Genomic DNA, 27,552 nt, shown 5'->3' on the forward strand with positions numbered 1-27,552 from the left:
CTCCCTAATAGCTATACTCTCCAAAACAAATACTGTGAAATACATCTTGAACATCATCTGCTTTAAGATCAGTTTAATTCACCAAGCTTTTTAAGAACGTTGAAGATGTTACACAGGTTGTAACACAAATAGTTGCACATTAATGAAAACAGCAATCACAACATGCACAGAAAACTAAGGAAAAAAACTTAAAATTGTTACATAAAGACAAAGTGCACAGTTGCACTCACAATTATGCAATGGACTTTAAAACACTTCTAATCAAACACAACTATCTTCCTCCATTTCACCGGAACCCATCGCGGGTGCAAGTCTCTACAGCACCATCCTCACCACCTCAGCAGCAAAGGATGCTCCCAAAGCACCCGCATCCCCAAACGAGGGCAGCTCGCACCAGCCTGGTAGGGAGAGACTTTTTTCTGGTGTTGAAAAAGTTGAGAACATTTTTCAAAATCTCTATCCCACCTTCAGTTTTAGGGAAGAAACGACACTGTAGCCTAGGGAAGTATTTTTCTTTTCTCTGTATTTGCATAAACAGGGACAAGCCTGTCTACAGTTTCTTAAGCAATCCCCAACTGCATGTAATATCCTCAGAAGTATTCAGGGACAGCTTCATACGAGAAGTTTCTTAACAAAATCGTCTCGTTCTAACTACTTCACTCTTGTCTCCCAATTAATTTTCAAAACACCGCAATTAGCCTGTGCCACAACACCTCAACACACAACTTCAACTTCCCGTGACCGCTCTTGTTCCTTTTATGAATCAATCAATTTCTAACTTCTCGGCAGCAGAAAACAAACACCGACCGAAGTTACCTTGGCGGAGAGAAAGAGGCACAAACCCCCCGCCCCCCGGAGCGAGGCCCGGCCAGGGACCGGCTGCGCTCGCCGCTCCCCCCGCGGCCGGGGGTCCCGGGGGGAGCCCAGGGCAAAACCCGCGGCGGGAACCGAGCGCGGGTCCCCCGGCCCGGCCAAACTCCCGCCTCCAGCCGCGGGGTGGGCCGGGCCCGCTCTCCGCGGCAGCTCCGCACGGGCTCGGCGGGCAGCGGCCGAACCCCGCCGAGCGGAGCGCGGGGCTCCCCCACCGCCGGGGCAGGGCCCCACCGGAGCGGCCCGCCGGCCGGCCAGCCAGCCAGCCAGCCAGCGCTCGCCGGGCCGGGCCGCCCGCCGGGTCCCTCCGCGCCGTTCCCGGGCGAACCGGGCCGCCCCCACGAGGCCGCGGCGGCGGGGCGGGCCGGGGCAGCGGGGCCGGGGGGCCGCGGGGTCCGTACCGTAGATGGGCCGCAGGCGCCGGTCGTTGGGGTCCTGCACATGGCCCCGCGCCGCCATGATGAGAGCGCAGAACCGCAGTGCGCAGCCGCCGGCCCAGCCGGCCCGGGGGCGGGGGAGAAGGGGCCGGTAGGCAGCGCGGGGCGGGGCCGGGCCCGGCTGTGGGTTCCCCGGGAGCTGGAGGAGTGGGGCCAGGGTTTTCCGCTCTCCGGGCTGGGTCGGTCCACCCCCCGCAGCCGCCTTCCCTTCCCTTCCCTGTGCTGCCCAGGGCGGGGGTGTCTCCTCCTCCCGCCGCTCCCCGAGCCCCGGGACACCCCCCGGCTGGGGGAGCGGAGCGGCCCCCGGGACCCCCGGAGGAGACGAGGCCGAGGGGCTGAGGGGCCGGGAGTGCCTCTCCTTCAGCCCCCCGACAGCAAAATGGCCATAGCTGCAGTGAGCGAGGCGGAGACCCGGCTGTGTGGAAACTGGTAAGAAACGAAACCGAATGTCTGTGTATTGACTTGTCCTTTGGGCGGGTGAGCTCAGCCGTTAAATAAATAATCGCTATATATTTCCTTGAAACGCTGTGAAGTACTAGAAGGCGCAAATTAATAATGAACATACGGTCGTTTTAGAAATGTTTGGGGTTTACTTTGTCTATTGTTAATGCCTTATAATTTTCCCAGCCTTTGCTGAAGTTTCTGACTTAACAGGCAACTAGATAGAAGCCTAAATATTCAAATATAAATAAAGACTTGATTTTCAGTGAGGCAGACATGAAGTGCATGACTCCAGGTTTTTCTTTAGCAGGTACATGGCTTAGAAGCCAGAGATATAAAACCAGAATCAATAGGCAGGTATTGTTGTGGCAGTTGTTTGGTAACACTTCTCTTTCTTTAGAAGGTCCAGTGCTGGTAATACATTTACTTATAATGATGTAATCTCAGAAGTTGCATCCCGAATACAAGCAACTAAAGAAATTAACCTTTATTTATGTATTTATTTATTTCTCAAAGAGACATCAGAATCCAAGCAGTTTGTTGCCACATCAGTCTGGTTTGTCTGCCAGCAGTGAGTATGTGCGGTTTAGATGCTGCTGTTGAACTTTGTTCTTTGCCAGGCCATTGGCTGCTTGGCATCTGGCAAGGGAGAAAACCCAACAGCTGTAGCGATTTTCCTTTGTGACACAGAAGACACTAAGCAATAGGCTGTAAAGTTAATTTTGGTGTTTTGAAGGCTGATTTCTTGTGTGCAGGGGGGAAATGATACAACCATCTAGAAATGATCCTGCCTGCTCCAGGCAGGAATAAGCGTTCTGTTCTTTTTGTGCCCTTTGTGTTTGTAACCCTTGTGTCTTCATCAAGATAGGAAAATTAGTATCTTTGAAATGAGGTGAGTTGGGGAATTCTGGCTACAGAGTAACACAGTTACTGCTGTTGTTCCCTGAACAGGTCTGGCCCAACGGGTTCTGTTACCTCTGAGCAGAGCACTGTTCGACATCTCACAGCCAAGTTATTTTCAGGAAGAAACTTTTGTCTTCTCAGTTCAGTTTAGCTTATTAACTTGAACCTGGTGATAACTTGTTTATGCTGCAAAATTTATCTTTCATATACAGAAATTAAGCCACCTTGATTTTATCTTAATGCAGCGTGGAAACTGTGACGTTTGCATGGTATATGCATCAATATCCCAACTATAAAGGATCGTGGCGGCCCGGCTGGGCTTGCCTTTCTCTTTAGTTACTCACTTCTCTAAACCAGGAATTCTTAGAAAGGTTTCTTATGATTTTTTTTAATGAAAAACTGTTTGAAATTGTTGTCAGTGTATTTTCTGAAAAATAACCTCTGTGACTTTCTCATAGCAAAAAGGATATTTCTGTAGCTAATTTCATCACGCATGAAACCCACTGTAGCAGAAACATTGAAGTATGCCGCTACTGCAGTGAATTAATCCCAAAGTCTGAAATGAAGAACCATATTGAGTCTGAACACGTGCAGGTGAGAAACAAATTTCTCCTCTTAAAATCTGACTTCTGTGGCAATCAATCTCATGCGGTCTGTTTATTGTAGGTTACCTGCAAGTGTAGGATGAAGATAGAAAAGTGTTTCTTGAAGGATCATGAGGTTGGTGGACTTTATATGATTAGACACTTGGCAGATACTCTACTCTGCTGATTCTAGAGTCTTTCTGTTGGCCAAGACCTGGGTTCCAGCCTGTGCTTGATGGATGCTTTTTGTTGAACCATGCTTTCTAAACTCAAACCCTCCTACAGAATATGGTTGGAAACTGCCTTAAAGTGGTGGAGCCTGCTCAGGCCTTCTTATAAAAGGGGTATCTGTGAAAATCAGTGATTTTTGCCCTTATTATTCGTGATGAAGATGAGAAATGGTATGCTATTCCAAAAGTATGGAATATGATGAACTTGACTTTTTTCATTACTTTAGTATTACGCATTTCTGACTCTGCTGCAGACATTTAGATGAGTTTAAATAGCTCATTGTGTCCAAAAAGACTTTTAAAATAGCTTGTAAAATAAACTAAAATGGGACACGGGGACATTTTCTGAGCTTCCGAATCCGGTTGGCGGCTCTCACAGGCAATCTGGTTATAAATGTCAGTAGCTTCCCTCCCTATGGGCTCGTTTAAAGACAGCTCTGGAAGTGCCACACAAGTCGTCTTATTGGTGAGGAAAAAAGGGTTTTCTGTGAAGATATGTCCAGCTTAAACCCCTGGAAGTAGTTTATCCTGCACATTTGCATGTAGAGCTTTTAATTTTGTTTATAGAGCAAATGATGATGTACTAGTGCAGCATCTGCAATTATAACGTCTATTTAATCTATGTTTAACCCCTTTTGAAGGGCAACTTAGCTGTCAGTGTAGGGTAAAGAATCATATGCAAGCAATTCTTTTTGAGTAGTAAACGTGCTGTAAATCTGTTCCCTGATGTAACACACACTAACATGTTTTTTAATGGTACTCAATGGATGTCAAGACCGCATCTAAAAGCCGACTTCAAAAAGCACTATGTCAATCTGCTGCCCAAGTGTCACAGATGTTAAAAGAACGTTCTGAGTATTCAGAGTGCTTCAGCTGACATGTGTGTGACTCCACAGCTTATACAACATGTTGTTCTTACATTTCTCACGTAGGATCTTATTTCAAGCTATTCTTCAGTGTAGCTTTGGATCTGGCTAAAGAAACAACAGATCACTCTTAAGCAAACTGAGAACCTCCCTCCACCCTTGCCTTAGTCTTCTGTATATAATGAATAATCCCTCGTTCTTTCTTCAGGCGTCAGCATGTCCTCTGCGCCCTGTGCTCTGCCAGTACTGTGACATACAGCTCCCTTTCAACAAGCTCCAGGACCATGAGATGTTCTGTGGAGCGAGGACTGAGCCGTGTCCTGGGTGCGGCCTGAACATAATGGTGAAGGATCTAAAAGAGCATCCTCGAGTCTGTGGACAGGAGGTGAAACACGTAAAAGGAAGCAGAGCGGTGCCTCGCACCGAGGATGCGGATTTGCACGTCCTCCGAGACATCAGAAACAATCTCAAATCAGGTAACTGTGCTGGGCCTTTGTGGAGAAGGCCCAAGGTGCTGGAAAAGCAGATTTATAGCAGCTGTGTAGGAGAGAAAACACTCAAGGACACTAGCAGAAGAAATGTTTCGGCAGCACAAATCAAAAGCGAGGTGGAGTGTAGAGAAGAGTAATAATTAGCTTCTAATTTGACATTTGGCAGCTGATCCAAGTATAGGTTTTGTAGTTGCTTTGTGTGAAAATACTGAATAAAGAAAGCTCCAGAGGCAGCGTGAGTGGGGCTGTGTTAGTGTGGAACAGAGCTGCAAATGTTTGAACCAGCTGAACAGAGGACTGCTGAGGTTCATGGGGTGAAAGCCCAGTCCACGGCCTGACACACAGTGGATTCCTCAGTGACTTCGTAAAGCTGTGAAGAAGCTTAAGTTCAAGCTTTTGGAGTAGAAGGAATGACTCTCTTCTTTCTCTCCTCTTTTTGCTTGTTACAAACAAAAATGGGATGTTTTCCTTCTTCCTCCTGAATTTGATACAAGTCTCCTTCTAGGCTTTGAAATGCTGCCCTCCCTGAGTGTCCACGTGTGAAACCCTCATGGCTGAGCCAGTCTGGTGCACACAGGTGACCTGCTTGTTGTGGATTTATAATCTCACATTTATAATCTTTTATCTTTTGAAGAGGATGACCTGGAGCAGTGGGAGAGAAATGAAAACGCTTATTCTTCGCTTTATGAAGAGTGGAACGCCGATTTAGACTACGTGTTGGCTCTTAGCCTGCAAAATGAGAATAATTCTCACAATAACGCTGCAGCTGAAATTTCCACCGACTTCTGGGAAAACTACTATGCCAAAGAGCCTGTGCCCAGTGCCTGTCTTAATGAAGCAGACAGGTCAGATATCTTCTCCTGTGACTCTTCAGTGCCTTTTGGCACGTCAAACCGTGTAAAAAGTAAGTATAAATGCTGTTCTTTTTTCCCTTAAAATTTGAGGGAAAGGAGAAGGAAAGGGAGGATCCTTGGATTGGGAATGCCAAAATATTATCTTTATATTTTAAACTGTCAAAAGGAGGCTCTTTGAGACTCCCTCTAAGTCATGTTTAGGTAATTAATACGCAGGAGATTAGACTCTGTGAGTACCATTCTTCCTTCCTTTCTTAAATTTTATCTCTGCTCCCTCAAAATCTTAGCGATGTGTTTAGAATAGTTTCTTTTGAAGGCGTATTACTAAAGCAAGATAGCAAGGGAAGAAGAAATAAAAGCTCTAGTGGATCCCTGACCTTGATATGTGATGAGAGATTAATAACCACTGAAAACTTTCTTGTTGAAGTGAACATGACAGGAAGGGAAGATCGGGGGGAGACCTGGAGTACCAGCTTATTTTGAAAGGAGAAATGGTACTAAAGGTTTTATTGAAGGCAGTAATTGGCTTTTTTATTCAGTTTATCTTTGACCCCAAAACATTGTTCTTACTCAGGGTGATGTGAAGTTGCTTATGTGAAATACAGCAAGTGGGAGCAGAGTCACTGTTTCCTCAGTTGGCTCTGGTGCTGTCCTGTGGCTCAGAACAGGAGCCTGCTGCTCAGGAATTTTGAAATAAGTCGATCCAACTGCATCATACCTCTCGATGATGGAGGATACAACCTTTACTTACTTTGCAGACGATGACGTTACCATGTTGCCGTGTGAATTCTGTGAGGAGCTCTACCCTGCCGAAGATCTGATTCTCCATGAGGTTAGTACTTTCTTGTTCTGTATCTAGGGGTTCGCACTTTTTTCTGCTACTGTGACTGAACAGAGGCGCGGTCTTCACTCAGTGGTGCTGTGAGAGCTCTAGCAATTCTGTCTTTGCAAAGCATGGTTTTTAAAATCCATCTGAGCTCACCAGGAGAGCTAATTTTTCCATGTTGCTTGTGTAACAGACAGGTTGTAACCCAGCAAGTGCCTTCGCCTCGTTCAGCAAAAGAAGTTCTTCTCCAAATCCACGAGAATATGATGGTCTGCGTGCTCTTGGCTCCAAAGGTTGTAGGCCCCTCTCTTCACCCCAGGCCAAAGCTGACCAGGCAGAAGGAGACATTATAATTCCATGTGAATTTTGTGGCGTCCAGCTTGAAGAGAACACAGTCTTTCTTCATCAGGTACTGAACAGCATTTGATCTGTTCTATCACATCCAGTTACTCAAGAGCGGTGCCAAGCCCTGTGGCACATTTCAGGAATCCAAGTAACTGTCCCCTGTGTCGTATCTTCCTAAACAAAGCCTCTCGCGTCCCATCTGAAATGCTGTGGCATGCTGAGGCTCTTACTGAAAAATAACGATTATTTTTGAAAGCCCTTATGACAAAATCTAAACAAAAGGCCCTGAAATTGCACAATATGAACCTATACATGAAAGTTGTGTTGAAACCAGGATGTGTGAATCACAGCTCGGATGGGAGAGGAGCACAAGCGGATGACTTGTGTAGGCAAGAGAGGAAGTAGCCAACGCAGATTACAAATCTAGGAGATGGAGGAATTTCTCTGAGGGTGGATATAAAGAGAAAGCGTAAGAGCACAAATATATCGGAAGCTCAGCCGAAGGGTGAAGCGGTGGGTTTGTGAAGTGACGGCTGCTGCAGGGTGCTTGCTGGGATATTCCCATTCTTCTGGACATTTCTGCCTGATAGTTCTGATATTGAAAAAACACCAGGTCTTGGTGGTGCTGAAGCTGTTGGTGCTTTTCAGGAATGCTGGACAGACACCTTTAGTGCTTCTCTGCACTTCAAGAGCAGATTTGGGGGGTGGGGTGGATGTCGAGAGTCCTCGCTGTTGTTAAAGACAAGTTGTGACAATGCTGAGCTTGCTCTTTTTCTGCTATTTCATGTTCTTACAATCCTAACAAACTAGTGAGGCTGCATTTTGTTTGTTTTTCTAGGCGTTTCCTCTCCTTGGTGATTGTAAATTCAGTATGCATAGATTAAGTGAGATCTGATAAAATGTCATAGCCTATCCTTTGCTAAACAGTAGTGCTTGATACAAAGGAGAAGACTCATCTACTTCGAGTTGGCTGTTGAAGGCCTTTTTTCAGTTGTCCTATGGGTTTCTGTCTTGTTGTTTGTCCCCTGATGGAATTCACCTGCAGATAAACATGTCTGTATAACCAGGATAGCCAACAGGGGCCCTCTGTGGGCAGCATGACTTGGAAACCACGTCTACCTTGATTTTTGTCCTTGGATCTGGTTTGATGAGTATTCCTAAGCTCCGTGTAAGAGAAAACACGGATGTCGACAGGCAATATCTGCCTCTCCTAAAACCAATTCCCCGCTAACCCAAATCTTTCTGAGGAGTGATGCTCTGCAGTGTTTTTGCAGGAATGAAGCCTGAAGGAGCTGCCATTTAAACACTCAAACATATGTTTTGCTTTAGCACCTCTGTGATCTGCGCCCCGGCCTCCCCGCTCAGCAGCCGCTGCCTCCGGCCGACAGAGAGAGAAGAGAAGCACCAGAGCCGGCTCGGAGACGGATCAGGCATCAAGGTGTGGGCAAAACACAAACTTACACACTCTCTTTTCCTCTGTGTTTGCAGGAACACTGTGCGTGTTCCAATCTGAAAAGATGCTGTTACCTTGTTCTGTCTCCAAAATTTATAAATCTTCGGTCCTTTACCATTGGTCTAGTTTTATGCAAGAAAGATTAAATCACTGAAAGTTGGTATCCTCAGAGATCTTGGTTATGAGGCCCTGTGCTGCTGGAATGGAAATTAGGTCCAGTTTTGTTATTTGAGTGGTGTCTAATGTCTCCTGCTGCATTTATTGCTCCCGTTAAGCGCTGTATTCTTATCCTCTCAGGGGATGTTTCTCCTTGGTGCCTGGAAGGCTTTGGGCAGCAGAGGCTCGGCCACCCTGTACGAGGGACCAAGTCACAGAGTGACACGGCAAATGCCGAGAATGCGCCATCGTCCTCTTCAGCACGAGCTGCTGATGCTCCTGATGCTCAGGATGCCAGAGGGCAGCCTGGGAAGGCAGCTGCTGGCGGGGGGAGGCTGACGAACAGAGCGGCAGGTGACTCTGCAGGTGCGACAACACCACGAGCCAGACCTGCTCAGAGCCTTCGCTCCGAATCCTTCACCTCCGGCTTCTTGAGACCTTCTCCAACCCAGCCAAGGTAACACTTTTCTCTTCTGTTTCAAGCAGCTGCCTGGGGCTGCCCTGATGGGCGAGGGATCCGTGGCGCTGCGGGAGCTTTGCTCTGCTCAAAGTGCAGCTGCAGCCTCAGGCTTGGCACATTCTCCTCTTCTGGTGGCAGCAGCAGTGACAGATCCGTCCCTGTCCTCTGCCTCGGCTCCTTGTACTGCAAATCCGGGTTCTCTCGTATTTGCCTGCGGCAGAAAGGGTTTCACCTGGCTTAATTTGGCTGCTGCTTATCTGAGTTCCAAACAGCGAACTGAGGCTTTTGTATCAGAACAGAATGGACAAAACGGTCACTGGGATAAAACGTAGGATGATGCCTTGTTTTCTGTTCACTGTAATGCTCTCAGCTTTGCTCTTGAATAGGAGCTGGTTCTTCTGGGCTCAGGAGAAGCACAAGGGGCTTCTCCCTGGCAGGAAGGACCCGTGTTAATCCCACAGTAAGAGCCCTGAGTGGTGGGTTTGTGTCCGCTCAAAGTGTCCCTGTTCTGCAGCCCCAGCGCCGCGGGAGCACGGAGCCTCGGGGTGTCGGGCGTTCCCCTGGGTCCCCGGCGCAGGAGCACCAAGGTGAGGGGACGCGGTGTCGCCTCCCTGCTTTGCTGAGGTCCTTATCAAGTACGCTCTGAAAACAGCATTTTTACTTTTTCCCCCCTTTCCTTTAGGCCAAAGCCCAGAGCCCAGTGTCTGATTATCCAGAGGAGAAGTGATCCACCGCTTGGAAAACACACATTTAACACTTTGCACACTATTACCCTGCACTCGAGTACTAATTTATCTGAGCGCGAGTAAATTCATAGAAGACTTTCTACCAATTTAAATTTTTACAGGTAGTGATCATTTTATATATATATATGTATGTATTTTTAATTTGTGAGACTATACTACAGCATTTTACTTCTGTGAGCTCTATTAGCAGCAAGACAACAACTACGCTCCTGGGTTGTTTCTGTACTTGATTTTTGTGACACCCAGTGAATGTTTGACATCGTTCTTCACATGTATGTCCAGCTGTTTGTTGGTCTGAAAACAGCAAGAGAAAAAGCAAAAGTGATAGAGGGGCTGGGGGTGCTTTGTGAAGTGCTTGTTGCTGCTGTATTAGTCCACTTCCTAACTTCCTTGTAATAAAATTTACCTAATGGTGTCCCCAAAACACGGGGCAGTAAAAAGCTGTTACAGGAAGTGACATGGGGTCACAAATGCTACTTGAGGCATTTCTGAACCCCCACCCAGAGACAGCTGGTTCAGAATCCGTGTTAATTTGTGTTCTGCTGTTATTACCTGCAGTAGGTCTTTGTTAATTTGTACGGGAGCTGTTTGGGCGCAGGGTCAGGAATTGGTGCTGCAGTAGGTCTGGGATAATGACTGTGGGCATCAGCCTCATTAATGCAGCACAGCCCCTGGCAGCAGCAGGTTAATGAGCTCGTCACCCCTGGGCCGGGCTGGTCCTGCAGCCCTTTCTCTGCTGATGACTAACGATGGCTGGTCTTGGTTCTAAAATAAAGACATTTTACAGATGCTTCTACCAAACGTTAGCATTTATTTATACAAGAAAAGCAGAAAGAAGGTATTTAAACCAGGTGGCACCAAACTTGTGCTGGCATTTCTGGGGAAAAGGGCTCTGGCAAGAGATGGGAACCTGCACTGGCTGTGCTGGGCAGGTGACAGGGACACCTGGGTGGAAATGGTGAGTATGAAAACCACCTAAAACACTGAGCTGAGAGCATCTGCCTCGCTCCTCAAGGATGGGAAACACTGCGCTTGCAACATCAATCATGGTGCTCACTGTCCCTTTTGTACAAAATACTTATATTTCTGCTCCAAGTAAATACAAATTACAGTGTATTAACCCATAAATTGGGATTTAAAGCAGAGAACCTGCAGCAGTTCTAATCCTCAGCTTCAGCCCTGGAGGGGTTTCTTTTCCTCATTACTTCCAGCCCCCAATAAGGACACAAGATACTCTAAGGGATGGTCAGAATCTCTTTTATGCGAGTGTACAGCGTATGGCCAAGAGCACGTCACAGGGGATGCTGTGGACGGTACCGAGATGGACACACCGCTAGAACTACCACCCCCCGCAGCGGGTTTCCATTGTTTAGTATAATTTTACATTCTGGAGGAATATATATTAAAAAAAAAATAATCACAAACCGATCTTTGCTTTGACAAACAAGCCTATTACAGACAATGTCAAGTTCATTGAAAGCACAAGGAAGTAACAATGATTAGAAAAGCTTTAATTAAAAGGCCATTTGAGCTGCAGTCAAACTGCTGCTGCTCTTCCTTCCTGGTAAAGTAAAATAAAAAGAACAAAAACCAAAAGCCCCAGCTCCCCCCCAACTCCTTATTTTTGGGGGTGAGACCATTCTTCAGAAAAAAAAACCCCAAAGTCGATGAAGGTTATTTATTGGTGTGACATTTTTCCTGTATAAGAAGCTTCATTTACACAGCAACGTGTAAACAGCATTGACTAAAAGTTTGTTATTTGTAATCATAAATAATTAATTGTAATAAATACATATCAAGTAACTTCACAGCACACTTCTGAGGGCCGGGACGCAGGTTGCTCCACTCCCCGGTGCTCTGGAAGGAGCAGACAGACAGTAGCAGCAGGTTCTTACTCACAGCTGGAATCGCAGCGAGGGAGGAGTTGGGCTGCGCTGAGTCCTCCTGGAGCACTGAGGGCTGGAACCGGGCGATTTAAACCCAAAACTACGCCAGGACAAAGCCCAACCGCCGCATTGTCAGCGACGAGTTCTGCCGCAGAATTCCACCGCCATCCGCCCGTCTCCTCATGGCACCGGTTGGGAACTCGGCTCCTTCTGCTCGGTTGGTCGTTGTAAACTCCAAGCGGTGTTTGCGCCTCCTCCCAGCGATTTCTCAGCTACATTTACGCTTCTACCAGGAAACGGACAAGATTCAAGAGTAAATATTCTTCCTACACGGATCGGTTCCTTCGCAAGGGCAACACGGACTCCCCTCCGTGTGCCAACAACTACCTCTACAACTGGTGCACGCACGTTTCCCACTCACTCACAGAACAAGAACACACACACGTGTTTGGGCTTTTCTCTCTTACATTTTATCTTCCAGGTACCACGCACTCACCACTCCCAATATTCACAATAATATACAATAAATACAGCTTTTCCATTCCCATTACAAGCCAAATTAGCATCTGTCGTCTTCCAAAGAGACACGTAACAGAGACCTCAGCGCACAGCGACACACACGCACCATCACAGACCTTCGCGGGGCTGACGTGCCAAGTGCGTCGCGAGGGGAGTAACCAACTTGTAGCTCAGCGCTGGCACTTAAACTTACAATTAGCGCTGAGCCAGCAGCACAGCGGGGGTGTCCGGGTGCTCCTCAGTTCTTTAGCACGCAGGCAGTTCTCCCTTGAGTCGGGTCTAAGTGATTAACAAAGCAACGTCGCGATTCTAAATGCACCCGGCGCAGGGCAACGGCTTTATCTGAGTGATGGGAGATACACGTGTCCGTGCGTTGGTTTGAAACCAGCCCAGAACGTATCTCACAATGTGCAGGACTTAAACCTCCAGAATTGCTCTCTCTCCACAGTCTATTATCTTCCCGTAGACAACAGAAGCTTATCTCCGAATGCGTGACTTTGTGCTTTCTCCCCGCCTCATCCTCCATTCGGCTGTTGTGTTTCCGGGATAATTTGCTCTTAGATCAATGATTTTTGAGTACAAAAAGGAGCTACAGGTGGTTAACCACCACTGATTATTCTGAAAGCTTGTTGGGAAATAGGATAAAGTCACAGATTATAAGCTGGAAACTGTGGCATCTTACACCATACAGAGAGAAGCCATTTTGTTTCTGCTAATATTTTAATTACAATAAATTATTTTGTCACTAAGCAAAGCAGACATTCAAGAACATCTAGGGCAAGAACCCAACTGAATTATGGCCCTTTCACTGTTCTTTCTTCCTATTCAAAAGCATCTGGCCGAAACCCCAAATCCACTGTGGCAGCTGCCCCTGTGCTGATGGTTTAAGAAGTGGCAAGAAAACGGTGGAAACATAAACATGCAGTTTGGCAGCACGTTTCCTGCTCTAAAACTCAAGCAAGCGCTAGGAATCCTGCACGATCCGATCCCTGCCTGCGGCAGCAGAGGCACCAGCAGCGGGTCCCTCCCCGCACCCCATTCTGCCCATTTTTGTACTCAAAAATGTTTCAGGGGAGAGTGATCTACGAGCCTTCACCTCCGAGTGCTCCCGAACGTCCTCACCGATGTTGTGTTTGCATGGGTAATACCATTCTAAATTACAAAATTAGAAATGTACATGTTTAAAGGTTCTTCAAAATTAAATTATACACAAACTGGTCTTTACTAAACTATCCTACAAATATTCCACAAACAAGGCAGCAAAATAACCAGCCCACCACAAAGTCTACAAATACAAAATGTAAGTCTTCCAGTAATTATTGTAACGGGAACGAGAGTTCGGAAAATAAATTAACCTCCAGCTCGTCACACAGTGGTACGGGAGGTACTCTGATGTGAATTGAAGAGTTTCCCACGTGAGCAGAGTCATGGAAGGATCCGGAACGTCCCCGTCCCCGCTCAGCCGCTGAGCGGATCCTCCCGGTAGTGGATGGCGTATCGCAGCTTCTCCAGCATGATGTCCAGCGAGGAATACTGCGGGAGTTTGATCATGAACATGCACGTTTCCACACGGATGTACCGCGAGTCCGGAGAACCTGCGGGGAAAGCAGCGCCAGGAAGGGTTGAGACATGACCTTAGCACCCCAAAACATCTTCCCTTGTGCCCCTTGCTAAGTAGTATCAAAATAAAGTATCAAAGAAGTATCAAAATAATAAAATTCCTGTCTGGAACACATCGAACCTGATCTTGAACCTGAAATCCCATTGTGCTGCCCGGTCGGTCCTCAAGCCAATGTTTTTCCGACACCCCAATCGTTTTAGAAGCGCATGAGACAAATACAGTACAAAATCCCTTATCTCTCCAGGGTGATATTTTAAGTACTTAATTTATCTTAAATTTTATAAGGTTTAAAACCAAGTTTGCCCTCTTCTTATTTGCAGCCTTAACAACCTGTCTCTCTCTTGTCCCTTTTTGAGCATTAAATACGCTTCTAAATTAAAAAGAAAAGTGAACGGAGAGCTGGAGCCCCGATACGAACACAAATAGACAGAGGACAGACCCACCTGCAGCCCCATCGGGGGGGGCGATTTTCATGGGGTACGGCGGGACGTGGGCGGTGTCGGGGCCCCCGTCTTTGCAGGGGCAGGTGAAGGGGATCCGCTCCTGGTTGCAGGCGAACTTGATGAACTTGCAGAGCTCCTCCTGCGTGAAGAGCTCCAGCGCGCTCCAGAAGAACTCGATGTGCTGATCCGTCTCCATCAAGCCCACCTGGTACATGGTGTGCGCCTGCGGGAGAACAGAGCGAGACGTCCGTGGCTGCGCCCCCCCGGCACTGAACCCCACACTTAATGCTCTGAGGGGACGGTGATGACACCTCCCTGCCCAGGTTCTCCCACCATTTCAAAATCACTTGGAAATTCAGCCATAGCAGAGTGTTAACATACGTGGGTTTGTATCTAGAGTGTTAATATATGTGGGTTTGTATCTTTTTGGCCCATCAGATTCTGTAACAGGCTCGTCTCGGTGTGTTTCCCCCGTAGCACGGGCAGCGTTCATTGCTGTTTTATTTAATCTGCAGGTCTGGGGCAGTTCAGCATTGCTGCTGTTTGAAGAAAGCACAAACCAGTGCTAACACCCATGGTTGAGGACACTCTGCAACTTCTGACACAAGTTCTGCTCATGGTGTATTTCTTACAGTAACAAAACGTAAGTTTTTAGGACCAGAAATTGTCTGTTACAGATTAATTTTAGGTTTTCAGAAATTATTTACAATTCAAAATAAGGGCAATGGCTCTTCAAGCCCTTAGCTCAAGGGGCAAGTATGGAGTCAAGCTCAATAAAATGGAGATACATTTAAAATTTGATGTTAAAAAGTAAATTAATTAGTCCCCACTGGAACAAGCCTCATTCCTATTATTTCCCAAATCCAGTAAAGACTTCAAAAACCTCCTTGGGAACAAAACAAGGTGTCCAAGTACAGGCCGGGGAGTCACCAGGACCATCCTGGCTGTATCATAAGCAGGAGGTTCTCCCCAACACCTTCCAGGGGGAGCGTCCCCTCCTCTATGTGTTACACAGGTGCGTTTGAAGAAGATTTTTCACACTTTTTTCCCTAGTTTTTCACACCTTGAGGAACTCCAGGTTGATGTAGGGAAGCCCACAGGTCCTCAGCTCCATCTCCAGAGGCGTCAGCGTGGTGAGGAGCTGCAGGGGGATGATGGAGCCCAGGCCCGCACGCACGGCCGTCATGCACTCCGGCGTCTGCAGCTCGCGCATCCTCAGGCTCTGGATCGCTGCTGCGTACACGTCCTTGTTCTCCCACCTGCAGGGGCAGAGATTCGGGACAAGAGAGGAGAGTGAGTACGAACGCCTCACCCCGCGCATGAGACAGATTAGACACAAACTGGTCTTCACTAAACTATCCTACAAATATTCCACAAACAAGGCAGCAAAATAACCAGCCCACCACAAAGTCTACAAATACAAAATGTAAGTCTCCCATACAGGAGGGTTTTACGGGGAGATTCTGCTTTGAATAACCAGGAGCGAGCATTAAGCTATTTGCATTCTGGTGCTTCCCAATCTAATTCCACTTCCCTCAGCTTCCTCTCTTGCCCATTCTCACAAGTCTCAGAACTGGGTGTTTACTTGAGCTGTGCTCCTCAGCTCTCCCTTTTGTACAGAACAACCAGCAGTGCCAGAGATTCCAAGTTCCTGCCAGCAAACGTAAAGCTTTCCCACATCATTTCAGCCTTCAGCGTGTTACAAAAGCAAATCTGGAGAGCCTGGTGCCTGGAAAATTATTCCAGAGATGCTTCTTTAGCACGTAACCCTGTGCAACATCCTGCCAAGACAACTGCTACTCACGCCACGGGGATGTGCCTGCCCCTGGGACAAAGCTCCACTTCCTCCCCCGTCATGGTCAGGTAGGTGAATTTGCAGCACGGCTTGTTGGGACAGTCGGGACTCTCTGTTGCCAGGTGCTGAGACGCAATCTCCGCACACAGAGCTTCCAATTCCGTCTCATCGTTTATCTGTCGCGAAACACAAGAACAGCACCTGATGACCAGCGTGTCGTGGCGTTATTCTTGTAACTCATTTGAGGCATCACCACAAGGTACAAAGTGCGTTATATCATCCGGAGACACCACGGGCAATGCAAGTCGGTAATTGCTTTGGCAGGTTCTTCTCTGGTTTGGCACTGCCTGGTTCCAGTAAACACTTCAGAAGCCTCAGTTCTGCTGTGCCAGGCAGCAGAGGAGACTGAGCAGCTTTTCTGAGCCACCAGGATGTAAAATCCTGCACTCAAGATGAGTCGAGGCACTTCAAAACCCAGCTCACGTGAAAAACATCTACGAGCGGTGAAGCCGACCACCAGCACGCAGGGCAGGCAGCTGCGAGAACAACGTGCTTGTGGGGGAAACCAAAGACAAAGAGGGAAAAGAAAAAAGAAGTTATTTACATTTTCAAATTTTTTGATGTAGTTGTAGGTGAGGATGTCGGCTTCCTGGAGATCAACGTCGGGATCCAGGGGCTCTCCCACCAGGGTCTTCCAGAAGGACGGCAGGAGGTCAAGTGGCAGAGGAACATCTGCTCGAATGGCGATGCCCAGGAGCTGCCCGAAGAAATGGAACAACTGCTCCTCCGCGTAGGTTATGGGGCTGGGCGTCAAAATGTACTTGCCCTTCAGAAACAGACAAATGAAAAAAATAGAGCACGTGCAAAGCCGTATTTAATAACCGGTGCACAACCTGGGGGTCCACAAGTTAACAGGATTGTGAAAATCCTGATTTGAACACAACAAATACTGTTCAGTTGGCTACAAAAGGATTTGCTCAAGTGCAGCATGGAGCCTATATATATTATACAGTGATAGATCATGTTATCTTATTACTTAACAATCAAAAGCAATGCCATTCAGATGGTTTCCTTGACTGCCCCGCTTTTACAAGCTCCATTAATAAGCATTTACAAGACTTTCCTGTATCTGTGTTCTTAGTTTGATATCGAAGCCTTTCAGTTGTGGGATGTTTCTGAAATACAGTCTGGACATGCAAAGCCAGGTTTGCTACACAGCTGCTCTTAAGTTGAGGGAAATGAGCAGTTTTCCGGCCTTGTGGATACTCCTAGGAAGGAACTATACCGAAAATACTGCAAATTCTTTGGGCCACAAACTATCTCTTATTTCTGTCTATCCATCCATCCATCCATCCATCCATCCATCCATCCATCTACTGCATAAAGTAAGAGGACACTAAAAATGCATTAAATAGCAGGGAGGGAGCGTCTTGTTCTACAATCAATGGGACTGACTTTCCTGCTGACATCCCTTGAGTAATTCCAGCAGAATACGACTTGTTTGGGATGGACAACTGAACCAGATCCACTCCCACCGAACTTTGACCACGAGTCTCAATTCTGCTGCGTTTTGCAGTTTGACTCCTCGGCTGCTTTTTCAAGTGCCCGCGGTGCCACCCGAAGTGCAACCCGGAGCGCTCTCAGGCATGTGAGGCCTTTCTGGTGAATGTGCCGACACTGAACCGACCGTGTCCCACTCCTGTTCAAACACGAGCGTTCAAAAAGAGAAAAGCGGCTTCATTCCCCGCACTGACACACCGCACCTTGTTCTTGTTCACGGCAGAGCTGGGGCACAGCAGGAGGAGGGAGAGCGAGGAGCTCTGTAACTCTTTACAGACCTGCCAGAGGAAGTGACGGAAAGACCCACCTGAAAGAGAGGGGCAAAATAATGAAATGCTCTCTGAGGCTTGTTACCACTTTCCTTTTAACCCAGAATTTCTCCTTGAAATCCCGTTTTGAGCCTTAGATTGCACCCTTCACCTCTGTGACTGCACAGCCACGTGGCTAAACACGACTGGGGGAGACGCAGCCGCGCCAGCAAGTCCACATTTAAATACTTTAATTACATGCAAAAAATATTCATTGAGTTGCTCCCTGCTGAACTCCTAAGGGCTGCTTTGGCTTCCAGGCTCGGCGTGCAGGCCTGGCACAAACACCTGTTACACCAGTTGGCCTGCAAACGGCATTCATTACTCGATTAGATGAACGGTGCTGTCTTCACAACGCAGAGCATCGCCACAGTTCAATGCAGCGAGGCAACGCATCGGAAATCATTACAGCCAAGAGAAGGCACCGTAATCTTATTATTGCTGAACACTTTCTGTTGAAAAGCAGCACCTGTGTCACAAGGAGCCCATCTCTGTGCTGCTCAGGTGAAGTTACATGTCTGTTCGCGCACATGAGGTTCATTTTTATAACCAGTCACATTAAAATAATTAAAGTGATTACAAGAAATATTGTCCGTCTCGCCACGCAAATGAGGAAGATGCAATTTTAATCCTACTTACTGCAAAAATTAAGGGTAGCTTTTAAAGCAACAAAACCCTTTTTGTACTTGCCACCTCTTCGGTTTGGCTGGGACAAGCCGCAGTTCGTGCTCCCAATGGCAGGTTGAAAACTGTCCTCAAAACCACCTCGCTTGGACATGAGCATTTTTAGTTGTTAATGCTCGAGTAGTCCTTGCCAGTGACATGTGATAATGTATCTTATATCAGTACTTAAGGCATCTTTATTGACCATGCAGACCATAAAGACCACAGCAGCATTACCCAGCTCATCACCAACAAGCAAGTACGTAAAAATAAAAATTATAAAAAAATATCTTAGTTCTCAGCACAGTCTGGGTTCCCCATGGCTGAGCATCCAAACAACCTGAAGAGACATTCTTACTAAATGCTTTAAAACCAGATTATTACTTTATTCACTTTCTCTAGTTAGCAAAGTCGCAGGCCCAGGCACTGATGCTTCCTGCTGTATTAACTAAAACATGAAAATCAACCACCTGGCTTGCTTAATTCTTGGAAGCTTCACTCTGTTCCATCTGCAGGACAACAAACACCTAACGCTGCTCCTTAAGGTTGTACAGGAGCCGCATCCTGCCGAAAACCTGGATTCCACCCGGAGCGAGTTCTCGGGACTGCACCCGATGTCACCCGCGCTGGGGACCCGCCGACCCCACTCACTTGTCCCGTGAACCTCCTCCCCCGTGAAGCGGATGTTGAAGGCGTACGTGGGGTCCCCCCCGCTGGCCAGCTTGACGCAGAGCTGCGAGGACGGCACGCAGGCCAGCTGCCTGGCTGCCTGGCAGAAATAGGAGTTTTCTGAAGAGCGGATCTCCCCTGTGTAAAAACAAAGGAAAAAAATCCCCATGTTCAGAGTATTTTGCGTTAGTAAGTGTCTGAGCTTGGTTAAACCGGACCTGACTGGTTGCAATTTGGGAAAAGGTCAGTGCTTCCCGTACCTCCGACTATTTCCAAGGGATCCAGGGTGATTTCCGGGGCTGCGTGATCAGCAGTTCTTTGGACAGTGGCGTTCAGCACTCTGTTCATTACAGTCACCTTTGTGTCGTAAAAGATTAGGCCTAAAGAAAGAAACATGTATTTCTGCATAGTTAATCTACCCTTTCACAATCCTATTTTCTGAAATTCTCTAATGGTCAACAGTAGAACAATAATTTCATCTCCATCAGGTAGAAGATACGGCAAATCCACCCCTTCAGTTTATTTATTGATTTTAAAGTATTTGTTACTAATGTTTACTGGAAGAAGCCTGTTGGGTTAGAACACCGATGAACACAATTCTAATGTTATACAAACAGACCCTAGCAACTCCACCAGAATCCCTGTAAAGCACAAACACTTTGCCAAATAGCTTTCAGCAATCCGAGATGTTTTGACAGCAATTCTAGAAGCAAGAAAATACGATAAAAACGGGTGACACATTGCACCATAAATACAGGCTCTATTAAGACAAAACCTCTGAACATTTCTCACTTCCCCATACGGAGTTTACAAGTTGTTTTATTTTCTTAACCGGGCAAATACAAAAACCTACTTCCACACAGCCCTTGGGTGCCTTTGGTACCTTCTTCAGAAGAAAACAAGTTTGGGAAATGTAATGACCTAAATCTGTGCTTGTTTGGTGTCTAATGGAGCCTTGTAAAACTATTTTAAATGCTGATGCGCTGTAAGTATTTTCTTGATCTCTGTAATTTTACAGCTTCAATGACAAGGAGGATGCCAACATGGCTCCAGACTTTCCCCTGATCTGCTGCTTGTTGACTAGCAAAGAATCTTGATCTATGGATACCCCAAGGAAGATGAAGGCACATTCGAAGGCCACCCATGGACAGAAGACAACTCCCTCTGTGGCCAAGAAAAGCGCACAGTGTCTAGTAACTACCTGCAAGAATAATTCCACCACTTTAAAAACATGAAGCAATAAAAGAAAACGCTCCCACACTGAGATGCGCTGGTGGGTTAATGCTGTTTTTGGATGTCACCTCAGACCGTGTGCAGCTTACTGGGCTGAGAACGAAGCCAATACACCTTATTAACTCATCGGACCCCCTAACTATTTCACCTTCCCTCTCCCCTCCACATTCTCATTTCTGTCACGTGGATACACACATTGAAACCTTCTGTAAAATATACTAAGAAATGCAACGTTGCGCATTGTGCAGCCTTTCAGAGAACAAACCCACCTTTGGCCTCCTGCAGCAAGGCGGCGATGCTGTGAGCGTACATCTCGCTCTGCCGCAGCTCCACCAGCGGTAAGAAGAACGTCTCCAACGTCGTATTGAGAGACTGAAGCAGCGCAAACCGCAGGCGCAGGCTTTCAACAGGAACATCTGAGGTGGGAAACATCTAGTCAGAGAGGTGCAGTGATTCCTCACCTACTGCAAAGCCCATCTGCCCAGCAGCTTCAGTCCAGGAGCCACAGAAGCTTCCTCCTAAAGCAGCCCCCTCCTCATCCCTGTGCACCAACACAGGGGCTTGAGACGCATGAACAGCTGCAATCTGAGATGTTCTTTCCTGGCTCTTGAGGCTCTAGGTGTCCGAGTCCCTTGTCTTTCATCATCACTGAATTTGCATTATCTGGAGACCCCCTTACAGAAACTCAGTGCTTAGAACAGGATTTGGGTGACTCAGGTCTGTCTAGGCCCAGAACTGCAATCTGACCTTCCTTCCCCCTGTGAGCCAGACTCACCGCTTGGTCCTGAGCCAGGAGAATCCCAGAACCCCTTCCACAGAACCTGGCCCAAGGCAGCGCTGCACCCGAGCGCAGTCTGGAGAGAGTAAACCTGGGCCTGGTGCTCCCCTTCACCCACACAGACTCCAACCTGCAACCTCCAGGGAAAGTCCCAGCCACCCGGGTGACAGCCCAGGAGCACTGCCCAGCTCTCCCACTGCAGAAACCATCTACACGTACTCAACAGACAGGAAATTCTGGGATCTGCTGCATCAGCTGTATCCAAATAAACTTCATGGGGATGGAGCCGTGCTGGGGTAATTGCAAGGTGGCGACAGAGCCGGTTAATGTACTGAACAAGGGCCACATCCATTTCCAGGGTCCATTTCCGGGACGCTTTTTGAGCGTGTCTTGCATCAATGCAGGCGCACCTGAAAGGTAAAAGGACCTGTTGCAGTTTACACCAGGGAGCTGCTTCTGCTGCTCTCCCCTTTTCTTAAGCAGAGTTGTTTCACTACAAAAATTCCAGTTTGAGAACATGAACTGGTTTATTGCCTACCCTGCCTCACTGTTCTAAAATAAGAAGAAAAAGGAACAGCCTATTAAACTTACTGCAGCAGGTACAGGAGAAGGGGATGTGGCAATTCGCTTGTGGCTTGACACGGGGAGATAAGGAGGATTTATTTAAGGGACTTTCTTCTTGTACGATATTAACAAGGAAGTTACTGTTCCCTCTCGTACATTAGTGCTGCCCCAGTGAGAACGCTGCCAGTTTAAACAAACACCCAGTGCCCAGAACAGAAAGCTGTTGTGGAAGGAAACCAGAGACAGCAGATGGATCTACAGTTCTCATCGAGCCAATTTATTATACAGTTTGGAAGCTATAAAGGACAGTAGGGCATATGATTTTGTTAGCTGTGTTCTGTACAAGAAAGTCGGGAACCTGCATTTTGACAGTATATTGACTCTTTTAAAGCACATTTTTAAGAAAATAACCAAAATTTTTCTCTACAGGCCTTGCAGCCACAAATAGAAGTTTGTGTTACTAATACACTGGTTAAAGCTCCTTGGAATAGGAACACTTGGGATCAAGTTGTTTCAAGTGAGCACAAGTGATCAGTGTCACCTTTACAAGAAGGCTTGCAAAATTTACCTTTCAAAATGTAGATCATATCCACAGGACAGAATCGCTCTCCACACGCTCCGGATATCCTGTTTAGATCGGTCGACCACAAACCTCTGGAATCCATCCAGTGTCAAATACTTCTCCTCAGGAACTGACAGCAAAGATACAACCATCAAATAGTTAATGACAATGACGTGGACGCAGGAGAAGAGCTGGTGCAGGAGGCTCTGCCCTCCCCACCAGGGCTTATTCCTCGAGCAGTTCTAAACACCCGAAGCTTCACTTTCCTCCAGTTTTGCTCCTGTAACTTAATAATTTTCCTATAAAAGTCGAGAAACCACCTAGTTCAACCCCATGATATCCTAATCCCACATTGTACAAGAAAAGCCTCAAAACTCCACCTCTTAGGCAGTTAGTTCTGTGCAGAATGTGTTCACGTGGCCTACACACACCATTGCGTGACTTGCACAAACATGGTTTGCTCTCACTTGCATTGATGAGCCCAGATTTACAGGTATACAAATAAAAACAGCATTTAAAGTCACTACTTAAAAAAACCCTGAAGTTACTAAACCCAAAGACAACCTGAATCTGTTGTTACATCATATAAGCATGTCTATATAAAAACCGTATTTTCTTTTTATGATCTAATACTACAGAAAAATTCTACACAGCTCCTACCTTCCTGTTTCTTTGTGGGAGACTTTTCAGGGTCTTTCTCTTCAGGTTTACTCTTCTCAGGAGACTTTGGCTTCACAGTAGGTTTCTTCTCACTTAAGGCTGTTCGGCTAAGAGACAAAATGAATGTTAGGATGAAAAGTTTTCTTTCGTCTGTTCAGGAAACCAAGACATTCCTTGATAATCTCAAAGCCACATCTTCCTCTTCCAATCAGTACATGGAAATACAGAGGGTGAGGGAATAAAAATAGATTCCTAAAGAGAAATAAAATGTTTCACAACCGTCAAAAGGCTGAAGACACTAACCTGACACTATTGAGCATGGACTTTTCCTTTGTAGGTTGTTTAGTAACAGGGCGCTTGGTGCTCACAACCTTCACTGGATGCTGCTCCTTGCCCGCCTTGTTGTACTTGCTCTTGTCAAATTTGGGCTTGGGCACACCGTATTTCCTTAAAATCTTCCAGCACAGAAAGTGAATAATTACCCAATGCCTTCAAGTTACACAAAAAGATGCTGAAAACAGTTTTCAAAGCACTACCTGAGTGAGCTGGTCCTCCAGCACCTTCTTTGGAGGGCGGACGTTTGTGAAGAACACGTGGAGAAGGTTTCCAGGAGTCTGGGAGTTTATCTGCTCTTTACTGAGATAGATATCAGCCACCTTAATAGGTTTGGCTGGAGTCAGGCTCAGCATCTGCTCAGAATGGACGCAGCTTTTAAATATTTCTGTGAGGACTTCCCGAGCACCTGGGACCAATTTCTCACCTGATTTAAAAAAGAATGCAATACGGTACAATGTGCCATGACAACTGTTTAGAGTTTGAAACATGAAAACACATTCTGCATTCAGCTAAAACGTTGTATCACATGCAACTTGCTCCAAGAGAGAAAAGTCACTCAGAAAAACTCTACCAGCAGCCTCGACCTTTCTGCACTCTGGTGCCCCATTTATGATTGAGAACAGAACGCCTTCTCCTGTTCTGGCCCTGTACTGTAATTATTAGTTGAGTGACTACAATGGTAATGAAAAAAACAGATTATTTATTATGCCAGAATAAAAATTCTGTTGTGTGGGTACAGACCAACACCTACCAATTGAACTAGTAGTCAACTGAACTTCCTCCGAGTATTATCCTCCCATTCCCTGATTCAGAATTCTGGCCCATTCCAGCTATATCAGGGTCTGTACAGCTTGCTTAGTTGTTTAATTTTATATATTTTTTAACTGTTTGATTAGCTGTGAGGACAGTTGAACAATGTTCAGATCGCAAATAGCTGCTTGTCAACTGATGAGAGGGAGGTAACTTGCTTTGAAATTACTCCCTGGCTCCCCCTTGTTGTCACCCATCAATTATTGAGTCCAGTGAGGAGAATCTGTCCCCTGTATGTCTCCCAAAAATGCACAATGTAAGATATCCGCCAATATAAAAACCACATACCTTTTATTGACTTATCATTAAAATAATCTTCTAGTGCTGGGCTCCCTTGTGTATCAAATAAACTCTGATTTACAGTAGAAACAGTTAAAATCTCTTCAGTTGACATTTCCATCAGTTCATCTTCACCATCCAGACTTGACAAACCAATGAGGTCACTACTATTAAATAGACTGGCTCGGATTTTCTCTATTTTAGCTCTTGACCTTATCTGTACAAATAATGACATCAGTTAAAAGAAATTCTGACAAGACGGATCAGCTTCTATTTATATTAAATTTGGGTCTTAAGCTTTCTCCCCTCCCTATGTGGATAATCACTATTGCATCTCTTCTATCATTCTTCTGCATCAGTAAGTTGATACCAGAATTCAGGTTCGGCCTTGAAAACATCCTTTCAAAAACACCTGGCCACTGCAATCACCATGCTGCAGGTCAATCAGGCTCAGCTCTGAACCAGCCACTCAGTCCCACAGAAGAACCTTTACAGAAGGAAACACATGGCACGCTTTTTCCTGAACAGTCAGATCATGGTGTTACACGCAAGCCACAGGAGGTACGGTATTTCTCAAAGCCAGAGGTTAAAAAAGAGTTACTAGCCTCAAACCTCATTCTGTCAGAAAAAACTGACCCAAAAGACACCCTCTCCTGATTGAAGGCTCTTACCTCCACTACAGCAAAACCTTTGATCGGCCGTGACAGCAGCGGCTGGTTGTCCAGAGACGTGACTGTGTACATGGATCCAACATCGGACACAGACGCCGTTTCCGCATTATCGAGCGGTTCCCCAAGGCTGCCGAGGCTGCCAAGGCTCCCGGTGCTGCAGTGGGACAGATCCAAACTCTCCTGGCTGGACACAACATGTGGTTCCAGCAATCCTGGTGGGATTGCCAGTTCCAGCCCAGCCTGAAACTGGTCGACTGAGATATCGCTAACGGTCCGGGAGATGCCCTGCGAGCTGCAGAGCGAAGCCTGGCTGGTAGATGCTGAAGCGCTGACGCTCATGGCGGGTGTGACGCTGCTGGAGCTGCTGACATCCAAACTGTCCGCGCTACTGGAAACTGTTGGCTTTTCCAGCTCAGTTCTGCATTCTCCCCCTTCTGCTTTGTCCTTGGTTTTTTTGGGATCCTCTTCCTGCAGAGGGATGTAGATCTCGTCTTTGAAGACTCCACCGTGTGCATTACACGCTTTTCTGATGGCACTTCTGACCGTGCTCTCCTCCAAGTGCGTGGGTATGCCAGAAATGACAAGCAAGCGGCTGTGAGCTGTGGGACCTACGAGCGCCTGACACGCGTCCGCGACAGCATCGTTGGTCACCCCCAGCCCTTGGGGATCCTTTTTAGTTAAGTGCCTGAGGATTATAAGCAGAGTCAGTGCTCTGTGAAACCACAACATATCCTCAGGCTTGCTGCCTCCAATGCTGAGGATGGCAGCATCTGTTTCGGTTGCTCTGGATGAAGAACGTTTGCCTGAAGACGACGTCTTTTCCCGCTTCATTTTGACCTTTTTTCTCTTTGACAGCAAGCTTGGACTCTGTGGTGTCTGTCCTGGAGAAGATGAAGATGAGGAGGAAGAATCACTGAGGTTTGGGGCACTTGTTGAAGATATCACATTAGCTGTCACGCTCATATTGATGGGTAAGGTCACTTCTGCTACAGCAAGGCAGATTTCCATCAGAGCATGGAAATACGTTGAAAACCTTCCTTGGTCAGCCACCCCGACACCAGAACCACCACAGGCACTTCCAGACACCCAGTTTTGTGTTTCTTCGTCATACAACTTGTGAAGTTCTGACTGCAGGGCCATCAGCATCGCCAGGCAGGGATTGAGCTGCAGGGCAATTGAAGATGACAATCCTGCGGGATTTTTTTTCTGCTCCAGATTGTGGATTTTGCGAAGCAGCTCAGCCAAGAGATGAAAGATTAATTCTTTCACGCACGCTGCCATGTCAGTTGTCCAGAGAAAGCTCCCTGTGTGTGGAAGGCAAGACACAGCAGTCAGCAATATTTCAGTTAGCTGCTTTATTGCGCGAGTTGCGCCAGTAACATTAAAAAAAGCACAAGAAGAGGTCGTTTCACCAGCTGTGTGCCAGCAGTAAGAAAATCAGGAAGGCTAGTCCAAGAAGTGCATATCAACAGAAAACTCCTGGAGTTTGAAGAAAATTTCAATGTAATGGAAGAGCTCAGAAATATCTTGTGTATGAATTCTTTTTTCTAAACTCTCCATGTGAGCCAGCACATTATTGGTGTTCATTACTAAGTAAATATCGCACTCTCACCTAAAAATTCCACTACTTGCAAGAGGACTGAAGCAGGAATAGCGTCCAGTTCGTCTTCTGATTTTCCATCCCCATCTTCCAACTTCCAGGTTAGGAGCTGCTCTGTGAACGCCATTGCCAGGGGGAATTCAAGGGGAAGAGAATGCAAGACCAGCACAGCTCCGGGGGGCGGCGACACTCCTAAGCAAAAAGGTCAAAGAAAATACTTATCATGACTCTTGGCATTTGTAAAGTAAAAGTACGGAATTACCTTTTAGCATTTTTTAAGGCTAAATTTATGCTAAGTGAGAATTTGCCCCTTTAAGTACCTTGTAATAAACAAATAGGAACGTTTACCTAGAACGACAGGTTGATATAATCTATAATCATAAAGGTACAGATAACATTTTGTTTACATGACATATGAAATGGAACTATTGAAATCTAAATATATATAGGACTTTCACAAAACCATTTCTTTGTAGTACGATGTGTCTGATCAGTATTGAGAAAAACAGATTCTGCAGTTCAGCAGAAGAACTTGAGGATGCCCAGAGGACAGTTCTAAGAGTTTACTGCAGCTCAGTCACCTTCACTGCTCTGAATAAATCACAGCCTCTGCCTTAGGCTGGAAGGGTAAAAAGAATATTGATTGCTCCTGCTTGAGAAGCTGGGATGACTTCAGTATTAATATATTACTCTGTACATTAAAGGGACTCTACAATCACCTACAAAAGGAAAAAAAAAAAAAAAAATCTTCATCTGAAACACCGGATCTCAAAGGGCAATCGCACCAACTTGAACACTGCAGATCTATTAAAAAACATTGCTCTGTGAACTCCTGGAAGACAAAAAAATTGTGACATATTTAACAGAACTATCAAAATCAGAGTCAGATAGCTTCTAATGTGCATAAACCCATGTTTTCTTGGCTAAGAACGA

General features: G+C 46.5%; 3 protein-coding genes across 8 annotated transcripts in view; 1 reads left to right on the forward strand and 2 right to left on the reverse strand.

The window, feature by feature from the left end:
* Positions 1–1,442, reverse strand: part of NAA25 (N-alpha-acetyltransferase 25, NatB auxiliary subunit) — a 28,179-nt gene extending 26,737 nt beyond the window's left edge. The window contains exon 1 of one of the 2 annotated variants that reach the window (XM_065033507.1): positions 1,272–1,442. In XM_065033507.1, the coding sequence (XP_064889579.1) occupies positions 1,272–1,329 (58 nt within the window). In that variant the 5' untranslated portion in view covers positions 1,330–1,442. The remainder of the gene's footprint in view (positions 1–1,271) is intronic. The other variant, XM_065033506.1, reaches the window with a different exon arrangement.
* TRAFD1 (TRAF-type zinc finger domain containing 1) lies at positions 1,389–10,463 on the forward strand. Of its 2 annotated transcripts, XM_013372144.3 has the most exons (11): positions 1,391–1,736; positions 3,110–3,245; positions 3,318–3,371; positions 4,540–4,807; positions 5,457–5,726; positions 6,435–6,508; positions 6,696–6,911; positions 8,177–8,285; positions 8,598–8,913; positions 9,431–9,503; positions 9,599–10,463. In XM_013372144.3, exons 1-11 carry the CDS (start codon positions 1,687–1,689, stop codon positions 9,641–9,643), a joined length of 1,611 nt encoding a protein of 536 aa, XP_013227598.2. In that variant the 5' UTR covers positions 1,391–1,686; the 3' UTR covers positions 9,644–10,463. The 2 variants fall into 2 exon arrangements, with proteins under 2 accessions (XP_005498378.2, XP_013227598.2); XM_005498321.3 differs by lacking the exon at positions 9,431–9,503 and having other exon boundaries at positions 1,389–1,736; positions 9,599–9,948.
* A 440-nt stretch (positions 10,464–10,903) lies between these two features.
* HECTD4 (HECT domain E3 ubiquitin protein ligase 4) overlaps positions 10,904–27,552 on the reverse strand; it is a 68,316-nt gene continuing 51,667 nt past the window's right edge. For all 4 annotated transcript variants that reach the window (XM_065033463.1, XM_065033459.1, XM_065033460.1 and 1 more), the window contains exons 60-76: positions 26,632–26,811; positions 25,020–26,323; positions 24,358–24,565; positions 23,460–23,683; positions 23,227–23,378; positions 22,924–23,030; positions 22,270–22,393; positions 21,357–21,547; positions 20,629–20,775; positions 19,387–19,506; positions 19,109–19,264; positions 17,690–17,793; positions 16,531–16,752; positions 15,936–16,102; positions 15,195–15,390; positions 14,132–14,354; positions 10,904–13,662 (exon numbers count right to left, since the gene is read on the reverse strand). In XM_065033463.1, coding sequence (XP_064889535.1) covers positions 13,526–13,662; positions 14,132–14,354; positions 15,195–15,390; positions 15,936–16,102; positions 16,531–16,752; positions 17,690–17,793; positions 19,109–19,264; positions 19,387–19,506; positions 20,629–20,775; positions 21,357–21,547; positions 22,270–22,393; positions 22,924–23,030; positions 23,227–23,378; positions 23,460–23,683; positions 24,358–24,565; positions 25,020–26,323; positions 26,632–26,811 — 3,962 coding nt within the window. In that variant the 3' untranslated portion in view covers positions 10,904–13,525. The remainder of the gene's footprint in view (positions 13,663–14,131; positions 14,355–15,194; positions 15,391–15,935; positions 16,103–16,530; positions 16,753–17,689; positions 17,794–19,108; positions 19,265–19,386; positions 19,507–20,628; positions 20,776–21,356; positions 21,548–22,269; positions 22,394–22,923; positions 23,031–23,226; positions 23,379–23,459; positions 23,684–24,357; positions 24,566–25,019; positions 26,324–26,631; positions 26,812–27,552) is intronic.

Source organism: Columba livia, chromosome 17 (assembly GCF_036013475.1).
Source record: "Columba livia isolate bColLiv1 breed racing homer chromosome 17, bColLiv1.pat.W.v2, whole genome shotgun sequence".
In the NCBI taxonomy this organism is placed as follows: domain Eukaryota; kingdom Metazoa; phylum Chordata; class Aves; order Columbiformes; family Columbidae; genus Columba; species Columba livia.

Excerpts from the sequence above, each read along its gene's own strand:
- TRAFD1 (XM_005498321.3), top strand. The coding sequence starts at position 1,687 with ATGGCCATAGCTGCAGTGAGCGAGGCGGAGACCCGGCTGTGTGGAAAC. Across the intron at positions 1,737-3,109 it reads ACCCGGCTGTGTGGAAACTG|CAAAAAGGATATTTCTGTAG; the intron begins GTAAGAAACGAA and ends ACTTTCTCATAG. Across the intron at positions 6,509-6,695 it reads AAGATCTGATTCTCCATGAG|ACAGGTTGTAACCCAGCAAG; the intron begins GTTAGTACTTTC and ends CTTGTGTAACAG.